We start from the raw sequence: 18,160 nt of genomic DNA on the forward strand, positions 1-18,160 counted from the left end.
TCAAAAAAGAAAAATAGAAATTTGAGGGATGTGTTGAATGTGTGGCCAGTCCTCTCCAGTCGGTTTTCGGCATCTTTCATTCAGCTGTGTTGAACAATTCCTGAGTTCAAGCTCTCTAAGGGAGGTGAGTTGGGACATCCAATTTGGCATTGATTCCACACTTTTGCAACTGTTAAAATGAAGAGTTTGGAGGGAAGACAAGTACTGTATCCAATTGGGCACTTTTACCATCCGATGAAGAGAATATAATTTCAATGTGTGAAGGGATTGACAAAAGGATACTCTCTCTACTTCTGATAGACTCAAACCAAGGCAGTTGGAAATTTCTAAATGCTCCAAGGCAGAGAGATGTTGTAAACCTCCACGAACTACACTCTTCAAGTTGAAGCAATTTCTAATTTCCAAGTATTTCAGGGAAGCTGAGCAGCTACGAAACGCCTCCATAGCTTCTCCCAAACACTCCACTTTGTAGTCCCCAACTATGAAAAGTTTTGCACCATCATGAAAAGAGTTCATTGGCAGCGACTTAAGCCATGCCACGTTGTCTATTTCAACCTTCCTTAATTTGGAACCATTTTCATAAGATGAGGTCTGTCCCCTTGATATTGGTATTATTTTCAATCTTTCATTGAATAATGATAGTTTTAATTCTTCCAATGCAGGACACTCCAAAATACCTGTAAGGTTTGGACAACAACACAACTTTAATATTTTCAATCGAGGAAGCTGCAATTGTCCCAAATACTGCAATTTTTGACAATGGTTAAAGTTTATTTCAACAAGATTAGGGAGAAAGGTTGTGAAATAATCTTCCCTTGCCCAATGTGGCATTCTAACTCCCTGATAATTCCTCACCTCCAAACTCATGAGATTAGAATGAGGCTGCAACTCGTCCATCACTGCTTCATCATACTCTTTTCTTCCATAGTTGTTGCAGAAACCAAACACCAATTTTTTCAAATGTCCATTGTTCCCCAGGCACCCACCTTCCTTTCCACCATTTATTTCATAACTAGTTTCATCTGTCTCTATATATTGAATATTTATTTCAAGACTCCCTTTCAGGTTGCTTAGAGCTTTTAGATCTTCCAGCCCATCAAATACGTCGTTGATACTTGAACCCAACTCAAACTTATTAAGAGTGTGAAGGCAACTCAACTTACCAATGCCTCTTGGCATATACCTCAGCGCATTACAACCATATATTTCCAAGACCCTCAAATTAACCAATTCGCTCAAATCTTTTGGTAATTCTTTTAAATTTCCACAATAATTTAATTCTAAAGTCTGGAGATTATATAGTTTTGTAATGGATTCAGGGAGAACTTCTAGAGCTTTGATGGATGATAGGTCTATATACCTCAGATGTATCAGTTCACCTATTGAGCCTGGCAAACTCTTGATGCTTGACCAACTCAAGTCCACTGCCCTTAAATTTTTCCAATTACCTACAAATGCATCCACAAGAAACTGATCCGCATTCAACTTTTTTCGTCTATACCTTACTTTAACACGAAGATATGAACGTATCTGGTTGTTATGAGTAAAAGAGATATTTGTATTTCCCATATGAGAGAGATGGCGAACTTTTTTGTTCACATTTTCGTTCACGGTTTCCACTCTACAAATCTCTTTTCCCACAACTTGTTGAGCAAGATCATGCATTAAATCATGCATCTTACATGATCTAATACTACCAACTTCATCTTTCTTCACGTCTTGCAAGAAACATCTCCGCAACAAGATCGAGAAATATTCCTCACCGAGATCTTCCGGACTCTGAGGATCATTCAATGGGATGTAGCCATGTGCCATCCAAAGTCTTATCAATGTATTCTTCTTCATTACATAATCTTTAGGGAAAATTGCACAATAGCTAAAACAACTCTTTAACGGAGATTCAAGCTTATGGTAACTGAGCTTCAATATAGACATGATGCTATATTGGCTTTCTTTAACTTGTGCTAATCCCAAGTTTTGAATTGAAAGCCACTTTTGCTTATCTTGGCCATAGAGAAGACTTCCCACCACTCTAATTGCAAGAGGAACGTTAGCACATTCCTTAACAATATCTTCACCAATCTTAACCAAGTCTTTGGGAACGTTTGAGAGATGTGATCCAAATGCTACTTTTCTAAATAAACACCATGAGTTTTCTTTTGACAAGCCTTGCAAATCGTGCACTAAACCATCTCCAACAATCCTCGCTGTCTCCCTAGAACGTGTAGTTACTACAACCCAACTTCCCTTCTGGCCTCCCATCAAAAATTGTGTCAAATTATGCCAACAATTATGATTTTCGGTCCACATGTCATCCAAAACAAGCAAGAATTTTTTTCCAGCAAGTTTTTCTCGAAGTTGGATTTGTAACCCATCCATTGTATAACCCTCATTCACCATATGCCCTGTAGCTGAAGCTAGAATCTTGACGATAAGCCCTTTTACGTCCAGCAGATCCTGATTTTCATCAGCAACGCAAGCCCACAACCTCAAATGAAATGCAGTTGTGACTCTCACATCGTTATACAAAAGCTGGGCAAGAGCCGTCTTCCCCAACCCACCAATCCCCACAATAGAAAGGAACGAAACATTTTGTTGAACATTAGTATCAAGTAACACACCAACAATCTTCTCTAAATCAGTTTCTCTTCCAATGATATCATCTTCATACACATAAGAACATGTCTCAAGCCTACGATTCTTAATAGGCTTAGGATCAATATTTAAGCTGAACTGACTATTATAAGCAATAGCATCCAACTTATTCTTGATCTTCTTAACCCCTTGAGCCATATTGTAAGCAGTACCAAACTTGGTAAAAAGAGAAAAAACACGAACCTTGATACCCTTGGTGAGTTGCTTCCGCTCAGCAAGAGTGACAAACTGGTCAAAGAGATCATCAGCTTCGTAAACAGCATCCTTGAGTTCTTCAATATAGAGTTGATCTTGCTCGGACAACTCTTGCTTAGCCTCAGCATCCTTGAGCACAGCCTTGATTCGCACGACAGTGCAACGGAGTTCATCGAGTTGGGATTTGTAGCCAGCTATGGAGCAGACCTCTTTGAGCTGATCACAATCCAACGCTGCAAACAAAGTTTGAGCAACAGACATGATTGTTCCAATGTCCATTTTTTATTTGCAGAAATTTTAGTGAGAAAAAGGAGAATTATAGTGATAGTAAAAGTAATGAAAATGGGATTCATATTTAATGACATCTCATCAATTAAGTCACTTTCCATTAAGTTGTAATTGCTTTACTTTTCCATGTTTATTGTTGACATTAGTGATACTGATGAATGGTGAAAGTTAGTTGTAATTTCCTTGAACTTTCACTTTTAATTTAGGCTTTTGATACGAATTGGTTCACATAACCTAAGATTGTAGTCAAGTTTTAGAACTTTCAAGTGCTTGTTTGAATCAAATAGAAATCCAAATTATAACGAGAAGTTAATGAGTTAACTTCCTAGTAAATTACACAAGGAAATTACTCTTGCTAGGTTGGTATGTATAAGGAATACGGCAAGAAAATGACATGGAAATTTTGATTTAGTCAAGATTCAAGAATGGTTTGGTAAGTCACTTTCCATGTCTAATACTAGTAGGAAATTTAACACTTCTCAAGACAGTCAAATTAAATTTAAAGACAAAAATCAAGTTTTTAGGATCATCCAAATTCATAATTTAACAATTAAATTTATATATTCCTAAATTATATTAATAGGCATCCTTCAAAAAAAAAAAAAAAAAATCATAGGCAGCACAGAACATGTAGTTAAATACGAGTAACTCAAATGAGCAAAATTGCAGCACAAACATAGGACATTCCTAGCTTAGCTTTTCTAGCAGTACATAAATTAAAGTATATAGTAAATCAAAATTAATATAAAAAAAAATAATTAAAATGAACTGAATTAATACTTTAATAGGAAGGAGCAAAGGAAGTAAAAGCAAATTACGTGAGCTAGCTTGGTGGCAAATGTTATTTTGTCGAATAGTGATGTGAATTGGGAAAATGAGAATGAGTTCGATTCAGGTAAGTTTGATGAATTGGATTTGGATAATAAGTGATTCCCATGCCCATTAGACCATTATGAGTATTTTTTTTATTTAAAGTGAGTTGAGTGATAAAAAAATTAAAAGATACTTCTTCCTTTTCTACTTTATTGTTGCGTTTAATTTAGGCACATATATTAAGGAGAGGAAGAGAATGATAGATAATGTTATAGCAAGTGAGGTACATTAATAAATTCAAAGTATAAAACTTACCCAAAAATAAAACTTGTCAACTACTTGTAAAAATAAACTTCCTGAAAATAAATACATGTCAACTACAAAAAGGGAGGTAAGTATTAAGATTTGGAAGTTTTATTACTCGTATTATTGTTTTTTTAGAAATCATTTATCACATCATTCACATAAATTTTTTGTAATTTTATATACTACTGAAGTTAATGATATTTAAGTATTTAACAAAACTGAACACAAATTAAAAGACAAGGTATAATCTATCTATCTGATCTGTTTATTGCTAAAATAGCCCTAGGGCCTATTCACATTTACTTAATTTCAGTTCAGTTCTGTTCAGTTCAACTCCTAATTTCCTTCTTTCATGAAATATTCATTTCAGCTCAGTTCAGTTTAGCTCAAATCAGTCCAGTTCATCTCAATTCAATAAATGTGAATAGACCCTTAGTCCTAATTGGGGATAGTTAAATGTGTTAAGTTGCTTCTATCTTTGTATATTCCCTCAAATTTTTAAGTGTTCCAATTTGATTGCAGCATATACCGATGCTGAATTTAGCAATCTTAACTATCAATAAGTATAAATTATAAACAACGATTGGTATTCTAAAATTATTTATCGAGACTGATACAATAAGTTTACACATGATCTTAAATTTTTATATTTAGGCCCCGTTCACTTTCTTATTTTTGCAGAACTGAAATTATCTTTACGAAAATGAAATTATTTTGCTGAACTGAAGTTATTTTTGCCGAACTGAAATTAATTTTATTGAACTGAAGTTATTTTTGCTGAACTGGAATCATTTTTATTGATTTTCTGTTATATTTTTCTTTATAGTTATTGAATTTTACTAAAATAAACTTATATTTACTGAAGTGAACTTATTTTACTGAACTGAAATTATTTTAACAATTATTTTTACTTAATATTATATTTTTTAAGGTGAAGTGAACAGGGCCTTAAAGATGTACTTTCTTGGATATTAAACTTTTTACTCTCTCCCTGTTTTAAAAAATAAAACGTATTGACTTTTTGTTCTATTAGTCTAATTCACTTTGACTAGTGTTTGAGATTTATACGTAAGAATAAATATAGTCATGTGGGTGCTTATTATTAGAGTCGTTTTAATGAATAGTTTATTAATGTTCAAATGTTATAAATTTTACTTATTGATAGTTAAAGATATTTTTGGACAAAGTTTTGCAATGGCATACATGCACAAGTGAAACGTTTCATTTATTTAAACATGGAGGGAGTATTTAATTTGACTTGCTTCATTATTTATTACATTTGCTTGCCAACTATCAATTAGTATTATGTGTACCATGGTGCACCTAGAAATAGTTGCACCACGTTTATACTTTTGAACATTTAATAAAAAAATTTGAACATTTTACAAAAAAAATGAACATTTAGTAAAAAAAAATATGAACACGTTACAAAAACTGAACATAAACATGCACTTTTTATGTTAATATTTTATAAAGAAATTTTCATTTTGTATACATTAAATGTTTAGTTTATATTACAAAACTATTGAATTATTACGAGTTAGACAAACTTCTTTCAAAATTTGTCTGAATTTGCGATTGTTCACATTTTTTTTAATAAATGTTTAAAATTGGTTATTGTTCTTACTTTTTTACTAAATATTCAAATGTATGTAGAGGCATGGTGCATTGCGATTGCTCTTTTTTTTTTTTTTTTTTTTTTTTTTTTTTTTATACTAAAAGTTCAAAATTTGCGATGTTCAGATTTTTGTACTAAATGTTTTAAATTTGCGATTGTTAAGATTTTTCTACTAAATGTTCAAAAGTATAGGCATGATGCATTGTGACTGTTCAAATTTTTAACTATATGTTCAAAAATTTCGATGTTCAGATATTTTTACTACGTGTTTCAAAAAAAAAAAAAATTTGCAAGTGTTCAGATTTTTTTACTAAATGTTCAAAAATATAGGCGTGGTGCACCTAACCATGGTGCATCTTAAAATTTGCGGCCAATTATTGCATAATTTTAACAATCAAATAGTATTTGGGCCCGCCAATACAAGGCAATGCCCCGGAACATACATGGGCCTCAATTGATTATTCATATACGTTTTACATTATGACTCAATTTTCTTGTAATTAAATTTGTTATTCGTATTAATATTTTGTATTCAAAATATTATATTTTGTGTAAAATATCACATAACTTTAGTGGTAGGACAATCAGTTCTAGAATTAGAGGTTGCATGTTCAAATCTTATAGAGAACTTTTTTTCTTAAAAATGTGTGACATATAAAGAGAAACAAATGAAAGGGAGAGCCATGTGGCATAATGATAATTTAAGTGGTGATGTGGCGTAATGAAAAGGTTTACGTGATATATAGACCTAACCAATGAATAAAAATTAGACATTGAAAAACTATTTATTAAAACAATTTTAACAAAATCTCACATGACAATTGTTTACGGAGGATTCTCCAACTTCCAGCCTCATTTATATCAACGTATACACACATGGCTATATATGTCTGGTGTTGTATGCACCTTAGACTATATGTTATGTTGTTGTATGCATCCCATTAATAAATACTCCCTCCGTTTTTAAGTATTTGCTTCATTTCCTTATTTATAAAGTTTTTACAATATTTAATTAATTTCACGCATCTAGTGAACCCACCATGAATCATATTTTATTAATTTCATATTCTCTCTCCTCTAATTCATTATCTCCAATACTTTTGTTTTTTTTTTTACAATTTTTAATTCTTTCATCTACCCCACAGCCTCCATATTTTATTATTTTTTTCAATTTCTTCTAAAACCCCGCACATGAAGAAATGGAGCAAGTATTTAAAAATGGAGGGAGTAGTGTCATTGATTGAACCAAAAAAAAATGAATTTGTGGTGTCATTGTGATTTATGACCAAATTTACTTAATTTTATATTAATTACCACCTCCGTTACAGATTATGTGCAACGATTAGACATTTTCCCTCTCTGCTTTATGTCAAATCGTTGCACATAACCTGTAACAGAGGCTCCATTTTTTTAGTTAATATTTTTTTTATTATCACATTTGCCAATGTACTATCTTAACGATTAATATTTCTAATTATCAATATTATAAAATCATAAAAGTGCATTTTAAATTAAATTTACATTGAGACGATTCAAACAAGATCCTACATGAATGTATGTTTTATCGTAGTTATAAATGACAAAAGGTAGTCAAAGTATAGTTTACGAATAGTGCAAAACTCAAATGGTGTCAACTAAAAAAGTGGTGGAACTAAATTATGGTTTAGGTGAATGTAGCGGTTTATATAAACACAACCCATACTTGTATTTTAAGGTGGGGTCCAACAGGGTCTAGGTAGAGTCTTGAATCAATTGCCATCCTTTTTAGCTGTTTGTGATTTACAAAACATACTAAATTATGGTTTGCAATGCAGTTTGGTCATGTTTCAAAAATTCAAAATTTCATACCCTACCCAACTCCACAGGGTTTTAAAAAATAAGAACCATATTTGTATTTTAAGGTAGGATCTAACATGGTCTGGGTAGGGTCTTGAATCAAATGCCATCCCTTAGCGGTTTGCAATTTTAAAAAATACGAGTATTAAAATATAGTTTGCAATGTCGTTTGGTCGTGTTTCAAAAAATTCGATATCCACATCAAAATTGCTAACCGAATTGGTCATAGTTCCAAACCGCACCACAAAATTAAATTGTTACAAACCGCTCAATGATTTCGGTTTGGTGCAGTCTAGACCACACTCAAAACTAACATAACGGAGCCCACAATGAGAGTAAACAACCACGGTCTACGACTACGACTATGGAGTAAGATTAATTTCTTCATTCAAATACAAATAACAATCCAATAAAACTGACAAAGATTTACTAGCATTTCATATTAACTATTGATTTGATATGATTCATTCAGTTATCTGAAATTCAACACTTCGTATTGATTTTGGGAGATTGCCACCAGTTTTCCCAAAGATGATCCATCAAGAAGAAATCTTATTTGACATACTTTCACGACTACCTGCCAAATCCATTGGCCGATTTCGGTGTGTTTCAAAACCATGGAAATCTCTTCTAACCCAACCCCACTTCATCAAAACCCACCTCAATCGAACCAAACATCTTCCTAACCATGATCAATCACTAATCCTTGTTTTCGAGCAATCCCATTCCCTGTATTTAACCCACTTGAATAATGCCCACCACCTGCTCGACGAAATTACCACTTTTGCTACCAACCTCTGTTTTGATGATCATCGTTTTGGTTCCACCCTTGTTAATAATCTCTGTTCTTGTGATGGGTTGGTTTTTGTTTGTGACGAGGAAGACAATATGTTGTTGGTAAACCCGACAACGAGGGCGGTTAATGAGTTGCTGAGTTCGCCGTATGCTCTTGATCCCCATGCTAGTTTTACCATGTATGGACTTGGGTATGATTCAGTTAGTGATGATTATAAGGTTGTTACGCTTTCGTATTATGACACTGATAATGAGCATGAACCTGATTGTACTGAGATGTTTGTTAATGTGTACTCTGTTAGAAATGATACTTGGAAGAGAGCTGAGAGTTCTCCGTATGATCATGCTGTTGGTCATCTTAATTCAGGGGTTTTTGTTGGTGGGTATATTCATTGGCTTGCTAGTAAGACGTCGGATTACTCGTCTGTTATTGTTGCATTTGATTAAGAGGAAGAGAGGTTTCGTGAAGTGGCACCACCTAGTTTGGTTGATAGGAAGAAGTTCGTGTTTGATCATCTTGTGGTGCTTGGAGGGTGTCTTTGTATGTTTCATTTGGGTGGGAGTTGTGAAACTGATGTTTGGGTGATGAAAGAATACGGTGTGGAAGAGTCTTGGACTAAACTAACGATTATTGACCATGAGAAGTCGGAGTTTAGGCCAGTGTGTTTGTTGGGGAAGGAACAAGTGGTGCTTGTGAAGGACGAGGAGACGGTTGATGAGAAACTAGTGATTTATAATTTAGAAGAAGGAACTTTTAAGAAGGTTGTTGTTCATGGCATCCCGGATGAGTTTCATGTTGGAGTAACCTTCTTGGAGAGCCTGGTCTCACCTCATTTCGAAAATTGAAGCTTTGGAAAAAAGCTAAGCTAGTAAGTAGCTACTTCGTCATGGAGAAGTTTGTATAGAACATATTTTTTTTGCTTATGCTGCATTTCTCTTGCATTGTTTTGGTGTTTCCGGAATCAAATGGCTGCATGTTATTTGGCTGTTAGCTAGCTCATGTTTTGTAAACTTGGTTTTCTAGGCCCTCGTATGTGATTTATTTCTAAGTTACTTTCTACGATCCATAATGCTGGTGATTTTTTTTAAGGTTTGGGGATAGCTCAAGTGGATTGTTGCTAAGATTTCTTATTTCCTAAATCTCACAAATGTCTTCCAATGTATGCCTATGTACTCTGTACTGCTAAGTGCTTAAGGCCATTTATTGCATAATGTGCTCTTTTTTTGAACTTTCACAATGAAAGAAATAAAATAAACATATGTGGTTGGAGGATCCTTGCTTTGTTCCTTAGACTGAGGAAAAGGTTGAAGAGTCTGGTGATATGCAGTTGCTGCATCACTTGAAATACAGCTAGCTCATTGATGTTGTGAGTCTAGTTAAGGAATATAAGTCTCTCAAAGTGCCACACCTTTGTTTGGTTGATGAAGAGAAGTTTGTGCTTGATATTGTTTGGAAGATGCTTGTGTTTGATTGTCTTGTATTGCTTAAAGGGTACTTTTGTGGTTTCCTTCAAAGTTCCTGGCAATGGGTGTGTAAATGCTGCCTGGATGATAAAGAATATGGTGTCGAGGAGTCTTGGACTAAATTCTTGATATTTGGTTATGAATCAGTGATTAGGGCTATATGTTGTTAGGGAACAAATGGTGCTGGTGATACAGGAGGAGACCACTGCTGAGGAATGGATATGTTCAATTTGGAAAAGGACTTTCAAGGATATCATAGTTCATGGCAGTCCAGATGTTTTGGGGGTTGGAGGCAGCTTCATGGAGAGCCTTGTCTCCACTCATTGCGTTACTGATGTTGGCTATTAGGGAGCGTATGACAGCTAAGTATTATTTTCTTTTTAATGTTTCATTCTTTCTTGCTTTGTACATGATTGTGAAATTAAGTGTTGCCAAGTTTTTTGAAGACAGATTGCTGTTTTCCCAAAACAGACTTGTAATGTTTATATTGCTGTATCACACTACGATCAAAATTCTTAGCTTGCTTTTGAGTAGAACCTTCCGAAATATGCCAGTTATGTTTTTTCTCACACACTCATGTGATTGCATGAATTGTGAGGTGCTGGTGAATTTGCTTGAATTTCTTATGGTTTATAGCAACGGTCAAGTTTATATTTGTAGAATGAAAAATGCAATCATGCTAGTATTTTAATTGCTACTGTCATATGCCTTGAAGGTTACAGGCTTTTTAAATAAATGTGGTTTAGTAACTATGTTCTATGTAGTTTGTGTACTGCTAGACATGCCAAACCTAGAAAATTCATTTCCAGCCAAATCCTTTCATATGAAGTGTAACGACGCTGTAGAATTGTACATCAGATATCCCTATTTAAATCACTACTTTGAGAAAATGAGATATATATAAAGTATAAACCTTTTTGTGAGTGTATTGATTCTTGCACTAGATAAGCCACGACAGCCTGACAGATCCTTTTAAGGTGATATGTAAGATTCAGTTTATGTGTTGTGTGCTTGAGAAGTAGAAAAATTCCAGCAAGTATGCTGTCTGTCAAGAACTTCTGTAATTTGAATCGCGGTTTGTGAATATTTTCTCACATACTTCTTTCTTAGCATAGAATATACACATGATCAAAGGATAAAGCATAGAGTATGTATAGTCCATGCTATCCTGTTTTCAGAAGGGCTGGAGTGCTGGCCTCCTAACTCACCAAAATCAAACTCCTACTCATTTTCCCAATTCTCTATATTCACCAAGTTATATGATTCACACAACCTGTTCGTCAAAATAACAACATTTGTGCTACCAAGTTTCAGGTGCTATTGAGTTTCTTTTGATTCCTTTATACTTCAGAATTTCAGATTATTAATTTTGTTGATATTTACTATGGAGTACATTATAATGCAATCATCCTCACTTTCCATTTCGTTATTCCCTCAAATTCACTCAGTTAAATAATGCACACTACCAAACTCTTATTGATGATCACAGTACAATTTTCCCTTGTTTCGTGTTGAAATTGCTTCATGTCTGTGATAGGTGATTCTGAATTTTCTGAAACTGAAGCTGGGGACTTTGAGCTTGATCAGTTGGCCAAACTCGGTTTACGTCTGTGTTTTTCCTTCATATGTTACGGACATATCTAAGTGCTGTGTATAATTACGTAGATTTAAATTTTTTTATCAAATTAATGTGTACAAAAAGTAGCATTCAAATTAGTGTTGGAAAGTTGAAAGTCAAAATAGTAAATCTATGATGAAACCACAGTTATATCACTTATATGTCAATTTATCATCAATATATATATTAAAACTGATGGCAAGACATGATGTTTTGCCATGTGTCAACAATTTTGCCATTTGGCATATGATGTGTCGTCGCCAAATCATATCATATCATTAATGATTGAAAAACTTTATGCATTAACTTTCTTGTATTAGTGTTGAGTTTAATTGATAAACTCTTCATTTGCATAACAATTTCCCATGAATTGGACTGTAAATCCTAATAATTACATAATACAATAATAAAGTTTGTAAGAAATTAAACATTACTCCATTTTTTTTGTGCATTAACTCATAAAATTGTAATTATATATATATATATATATATATATATATATATATATATATATATATATATATATATATATATATATATATATATATATATATATATATATATATATATATATATATATATATATATATATATATATATATATATATACCTACCTTATAAAAAGTAGAAGTTGTTCTTATGAATAGTGCACGGACTTTTATACCCTTCAAAATATTATTTTACCTTTGTACTCCTATTTACCCTTCAAAATGTATTTTACCTTTGTACCCTTATTTGTAATTTTGTACTCCAAAAGTCCAACTTCAAATTGTTCTTACCCGTCTACATTTTCTTACACATTTGAGCTTTCTCTCCTCCTCTCCATGGCTCCATCTCTTGAAAGCTTTTAACTTTCTCTCTCCACACTATCATTGCCATTTCCAAGTACTAAATTCCACATCTTTGTTCACCACCTTCCCAAAATTCCCAAATCAAATTGTGGCAAAAAAAAAAATTGACAATACCAATATATAGCGGTTGTTTAATATTGTTAGCCTCTGTGGTGGATTAGGAATTGGTCGTTTCGGTTTCATCATTGATGATTCTTTTTCTATTTCGTATTGTACACCACAATTAAGTAATGCTAATATCAACACTGCGAAAATAAACAAACAACAATTCTAACATTTGTTCCTTTTCTGCATTATCATTGAAAAACCTAAGAATTATATTCTACAGTGACTCTACATAGTATTTCAATTAAAAGAATCACCATATACAAATAGTAAAATAAAGATTTTTTTCAATATACGAGATATTTCACACATAACATTCAACTTAACACGACTACAAACAAACAATGCCTAAGCAATAGAAATACTACCTCCGGTTCAATGTACTTGCAACAAAGGGGTATTATTTGTGAAACATAAAATATTCTTTTGTTGCGAGTAAATTGAACCAGAGGTAGTATATTCCTTTGCCGGTTTTTTATTCCTCCATGTGAAGTGCAAACACAAGACAAGTAAAATTAAGTTGCGAAGACTAGCCATTCCGCGCGCAACGCGCGCGTTGGATGCCTTAGTATATATTAAAGTTCGATTAAAGTAATAAATTTATAATGACCCGGGGCATCGCCCGGGCCAATAACTAGTTTATTTATTTATTTATTTTGGTAAATAATCAGGAACTTCACCAAAAAAAATCCATAATCATTTCCCAATTATCTTGATCATCCTATATCACCGAGTCATATAATGCACACTTTCTGTTGTCAAAATGACAACATTTGCTTAGTTGAAATTGCTTAGTTGAAATTGCTTAATGTCATCATGTGAGTGATGGGTTGGTTTTAATTAATAAACCCAATTACAAGGGAGATTAATTAATTAAGGTGTTTTTGAGGTCTTCTTCTTATGCTCTTGATGATCCTCAGTAATTGTTTCACCATGTTTAGACTTGAATTGGGTATGATTTCTCATTCTCTAACTATTAATTACGATTTCTTATTCACATATTACATGTTATCACAGTAATTTATTTTTGAGTAGAGAAGTTTGCTTTGTTTTTATTTTTACTTTGTATTAAAATTGCAACTTCATGGGGAAGAACAAGTCACGTGCTCCACCATGCCCACAGATGATCCATCTGTTCTGGAACAACTAAAATATATGGCTAACGAAGAGATTGATGAGCCTATCAAAACAAAGATTATTTAATAGACTAAGTTGCTTTAAAGTTACATTTCATTATTCACAAAGTTGTTGAAAATAGAGTTGTTGTTCCATTATTTAATCTTATACCAAGATTAGTTAGTAGAACCTTGCCATGAAATGCGGATATCATGTTGAATTGGAGTCACTAGAATCATTCCCACTCATTTTTTAATTTGGTATTGTACTGAATTCTACCAACTCCTCTTACAAATTTTAAATTGATCAATTGAAGATGCTTTTATTTTGGAAAAATTTGCAATTTTCACACAAGGACCACCTTCTTGGAAGTTGTAAGCAGCCCCATATGCTTCGCAGGTAATTCAGATCATTTTTTAAGACTTCCAAGATTTACCCAACCTTATTATGCGGAATTAAGCCATCAAGTTCGGTACTATCACTCTCCTTTTCTCTTTCACTCACAAAACTCTCATTTTCTCTGTCTCTTTTCTGCTGCCAAAAATGAATATCGGAACAGTCATGTCTGTTGCTCAAACCTTGTTAGCAGCGCTGCAGTGTCCTCAGCTCAATGAGATATGCTCCATTGCTGGCTACAAATCCAAATTTGATGAACTCCGCGCCACCGTCGTTAGAATCAAAGCTGTGCTCAAGGATGCTGAGACCAAGCAAGAGCTGTCCGAACAAGAACAGCTCTATATTGAAGAACTCAAGGATGCTGTTTATGAAGCTGATGATCTCTTTGATGAGTTTGTCACTCTTGCTGAACGTAAGCAGCTGACCAAGGGTATCAAGGTTCGTGTGCTTTCTCTTTTTACCAAGTTTGGCACTGCTTACAGTATGACTCAGGGGGTTAAGAAGATCAAGAACAAGCTGGATGCTATTGCTGATGACAAACGCTTCAGCTTGAGCATTGATCCTAAGCCTATTAAGAATTGAAGGCTTGAGACCTGTTCTTATGTGTATGAAGCTGATATCATTGGAAGAGAGGTTGATTTGGAGAAGATTGTTGGTGTGTTGCTCAATTCTAATGTTCAACAAAATGTTTCTTTCCTTTCTATTGTGGGGATTGGCGGGTTGGGAAAAACAGCGCTTGCCCAACTTGCGTATAACGATGCAAGAGTCACATCTGCATTCCCATTGAAGTTGTGGACTTGTGTCGCTGATGAAGACCCGGAATCGCTGGATGTACGGGGTGTTCTCAGTAAGATTCTAGCTTCAACTACAAAACATAAGAATCATAAGGAGTTTGAGGGTTGTAGCATGGATGGGTTGCAAACCCAACTTCGAGAAAAACTTGCTGGAACTAAATACTTGCTTGTTTTGGATGATGTGTGGACTGAAAATTATGAGCAATGGCATACACTGACAAAATATTTGATGGAAGGTCAAAGAGGAAGTTGGATTGTGGTTACAACACGTTCACTACGGACGGTAGAAATCATAAGATATGGTCCAAGGCTCGCTCTGCGAGGCTTGTCAAAAGAAAATGCATGGTGCTTATTTAGAAGAGTAGCATTTGGATCACATCATTCAGACCTTCCCGAAGACTTGGTTAAAATTGGTCAAAATATAGTTAAGGGATGTGCTAATATCCCTCTTGCAATCAGAGTAGTAGGAAGTCTTCTCTATGGCCAAGAAAAAAATAAGTGGCTTTCAATTCAGAAGATGGGATTAGCTGAAGTTAAAGAAAGCCAAATTAGCATCATGCCTATATTGAAGCTTAGCTACTATAAGCTTGAATCTCCATTAAAGACATGTTTTGCATACTGCGCAATATTCCCTAAAGATTATGTGATAAGGAAGGAGACATTAATAAGACTTTGGATTGCACATGGCTACATCCCATTTAATGATCCGCAGAGACCGGAAGATCTTGCTGAGGAATATTTCTCAATCTTGTTGCAGAGATGTTTCTTCCAAGATGTGAAGAAAGATTTTGCTGGTTTTATTACATGTAAGATACATGATTTAATGCACGATGTCGCTCAAGAAGTGGTGGGAAAGGAGATTTGCACAGTAAAAAGCATAGATGGGGATATAGACAAAAAGGTACGACATCTCTCTCTTACACAAAGTGAATCTTCAAATTTTGTTTCCAATAAGACCCACATACGCTCATATCTTCAAGTTGATTTTCGTATAGATAAGAGTCTCGATCAGTTTTATGTGGATGCATTAATAGCTAATTGGAAGTATTTAAGGGCTTTGGACTTGAGTAGATCAAATATCAAGAGTTTGCCAGGCTCAATAGGTGATCTAATACATTTGAGGTATCTAGACCTCGGATACAATAGTGAATTAGAAGCTCTTCCTGAATCAATTACAAAACTATATAATCTTCAGACTTTAGTCTTAATATTTTCTAAATTGAAGTTGTTGCCAAAAGATTTGAGGAAGCTGGTAAAGTTGAGGGTCTTGGAATTAGGTGATTGCGATGAGCTGAAATATATGCCAAGGGGCTTGGGTATGTTAACTTGCCTTCACACTCTTGATATGTTTGTAGTGGGAGGAATAAGTCTAAGTACAAAAGAGGTGTTTGATGAGCTGGACGATCTAAAAGCTTTAACAAACCTTAGAGGTTTTATTAATATCAGAACCCAATTTATGAAAACAAGTGCAGATACTTATAAGATAATTGGAGGAAGGAAGGGAGGGTGCCTTGGTAACAAGGAACATCTCAAAGAAGTATGCTTATCATTTGTTGGTGATGAGGAGGTAGAGGGAAGGGAGGAGTATGATGAAGCAATGATGGAAGCGTTGCAGCCAAAATATACTAATCTCACGTATTTATTTGTGCAAGGATATCGAGGTGTGAGAATACCAAATTGGGTTAGGGAAGATAACTTGGCAACCATTTTCCCCAATCTTGATTTTATGGTGTTTGAAGATTGTTTGAATTTGCAGTATTTGGGACATTTACGGTTTCCTCGATTGGAAATATTATTTGTGGAGAATTGCCCAAACCTAAGTGGTATTCTGGAGTGTCCTGCATTACAACGGCTAGAATTATCCAATTTCAATGATAGATTGGAAATAATCAACATTGGTTCCAATCTTAAGACGGTGAGGATAGACAACTTGGCATGGCTTGATTCTTTGCGTTTTCAGAGTGGTGCGAATAAAGCCAATATGAAGACATTTGCATGTCTTTCTTCCTTGAAGGTGTTGGAAATTAAAAATAGCTCTAATTCAAGTCTATCAACGGTAGCCGCAGTGAGAGAGGTTCCGTTTTGTCACTCCCTTCGCTCCTTGACATTAACCTCAGTCTCTCATATGCCGAATTTGCCGAATTGGATAAGCCACTTGACTGCTCTTCAATGCCTTGACATTTCGTTTTGCAAAGAACTGGAATCAATGCCGAATTGGATGTCCAAACTCACCTCTCTTAGGAAACTTACAGCATATGGCTGCTCAGCACGCCTAAAAGAAAGATGCCAAGAATCAACTGGAGAGGATTGGCCCCACATTCAACACATCCCTTCCATTTTAATCTAGTAAACTATCGAATTTTAATCTGTGTTGTGAATTCAGTGTATTTACTCTGTTTTTTGTACATGAATATGAATCACTCATTCTTCCCACTAGTACAATGCCCACCCCCTGTTCAACGAAATGTGTTCTTTTAATTTACTACAAATCTCAAGTTGCAGTAACAAAATTGTGTGAGTAGTATGTAATGTAATTCTTACTAAAGTGGCATCCTTACTTGCATGATTGTGGATTTTTCTTGTTGCTGAGTTTCTTAAGACAAAGTTGCATCATTTGTATGTAAATAATTTGTTGCTGAGTTTTTAAGACAGAGTTGCATAATTCTTACATGATTGCCCAACTGTTAAGGAGTAGGGCTAACCTTACTGAAGGTTATGAACTCATGAAGTCTTACAAAGATATATAGTTGTTGCTTATCAATCACAACCGCAAAAACCAAAGGAAAAAAAAAATTGTTTCATTTGTTTATAAGACATATATATGATTTGTATATAGTATATACTATTAAACAATTTTAAAAAATCTTATAAAGATACATTGTAAGTGGGTAGCCAAATGAAACAGGGAATTGGAAAATGTTTTATTAGTAAATATAGATTTAATTCATTTTGATAAGCAAAGATCATTTCTGTAGACTATAAATTTTAATTTTGTTTGACAAAATTCAGTTTTATATTTTAGTCAAATCTTAAGGCTGGATGTTAGTAGACAGTTGATTAGTCGTATTCAGCAGATCTAGGGATGGTTCTGTTTTCATTTAACACTTGAGTTGCAGGAAGCTTCATGGAAAGACTTGTATATGAACAATCAAGGGGAGGACTGGTCCCGCATTCAATGTAACCCCTCTATCTGTTGGGGATTTTGTGTTTACAAGGGTCACAAAAAAAATTGCAAAAGAAATTAACAGAAAAATATTCGAGGCGTGAACGGGATCACTTTCCCAAAAGTATAATTCCGACCCTAACCTAC

The 18,160-nt window shown here is 34.2% G+C and overlaps 2 protein-coding genes and 1 pseudogene across 2 annotated transcripts; 2 read left to right on the top strand and 1 right to left on the bottom strand.

Annotated features, from left to right (window-relative positions):
- LOC145643221 (putative disease resistance protein RGA3) lies at positions 1–3,129 on the bottom strand. Its single transcript, XM_081694375.1, has one exon. It carries the CDS (start codon positions 3,127–3,129, stop codon positions 1–3), a length of 3,129 nt encoding a protein of 1,042 aa, XP_081550501.1.
- A 4,954-nt stretch (positions 3,130–8,083) lies between these two features.
- On the top strand, positions 8,084–9,818 carry LOC145556296 (F-box/kelch-repeat protein At3g06240-like; annotated as a pseudogene).
- Positions 9,819–14,203: 4,385 nt separating this feature from the next.
- On the top strand, positions 14,204–17,197 carry LOC145643222 (putative disease resistance protein RGA1). The gene is made up of 2 exons (XM_081694376.1): positions 14,204–14,537; positions 14,670–17,197. The coding sequence occupies exons 1-2, from the start codon at positions 14,204–14,206 to the stop codon at positions 17,195–17,197; spliced, it is 2,862 nt and encodes a 953-aa protein (XP_081550502.1).
- The last annotated feature ends 963 nt before the right edge of the window (positions 17,198–18,160 follow it).

The sequence above is a fragment of the Chenopodium album genome, chromosome 8 (assembly GCF_948465745.1).
Source record: "Chenopodium album chromosome 8, dcCheAlbu1.1, whole genome shotgun sequence".
In the NCBI taxonomy this organism is placed as follows: domain Eukaryota; kingdom Viridiplantae; phylum Streptophyta; class Magnoliopsida; order Caryophyllales; family Amaranthaceae; genus Chenopodium; species Chenopodium album.

Bases quoted from the DNA above. Each gene is read 5' to 3' on its own strand.
- LOC145643222 (XM_081694376.1), top strand. From the start codon at position 14,204: ATGAATATCGGAACAGTCATGTCTGTTGCTCAAACCTTGTTAGCAGCG. The intron at 14,538-14,669 runs GTATGACTCAGG...ATGTGTATGAAG, and splicing joins CAAGTTTGGCACTGCTTACA to CTGATATCATTGGAAGAGAG.
- LOC145643221 (XM_081694375.1), bottom strand. From the start codon at position 3,129: ATGGACATTGGAACAATCATGTCTGTTGCTCAAACTTTGTTTGCAGCG.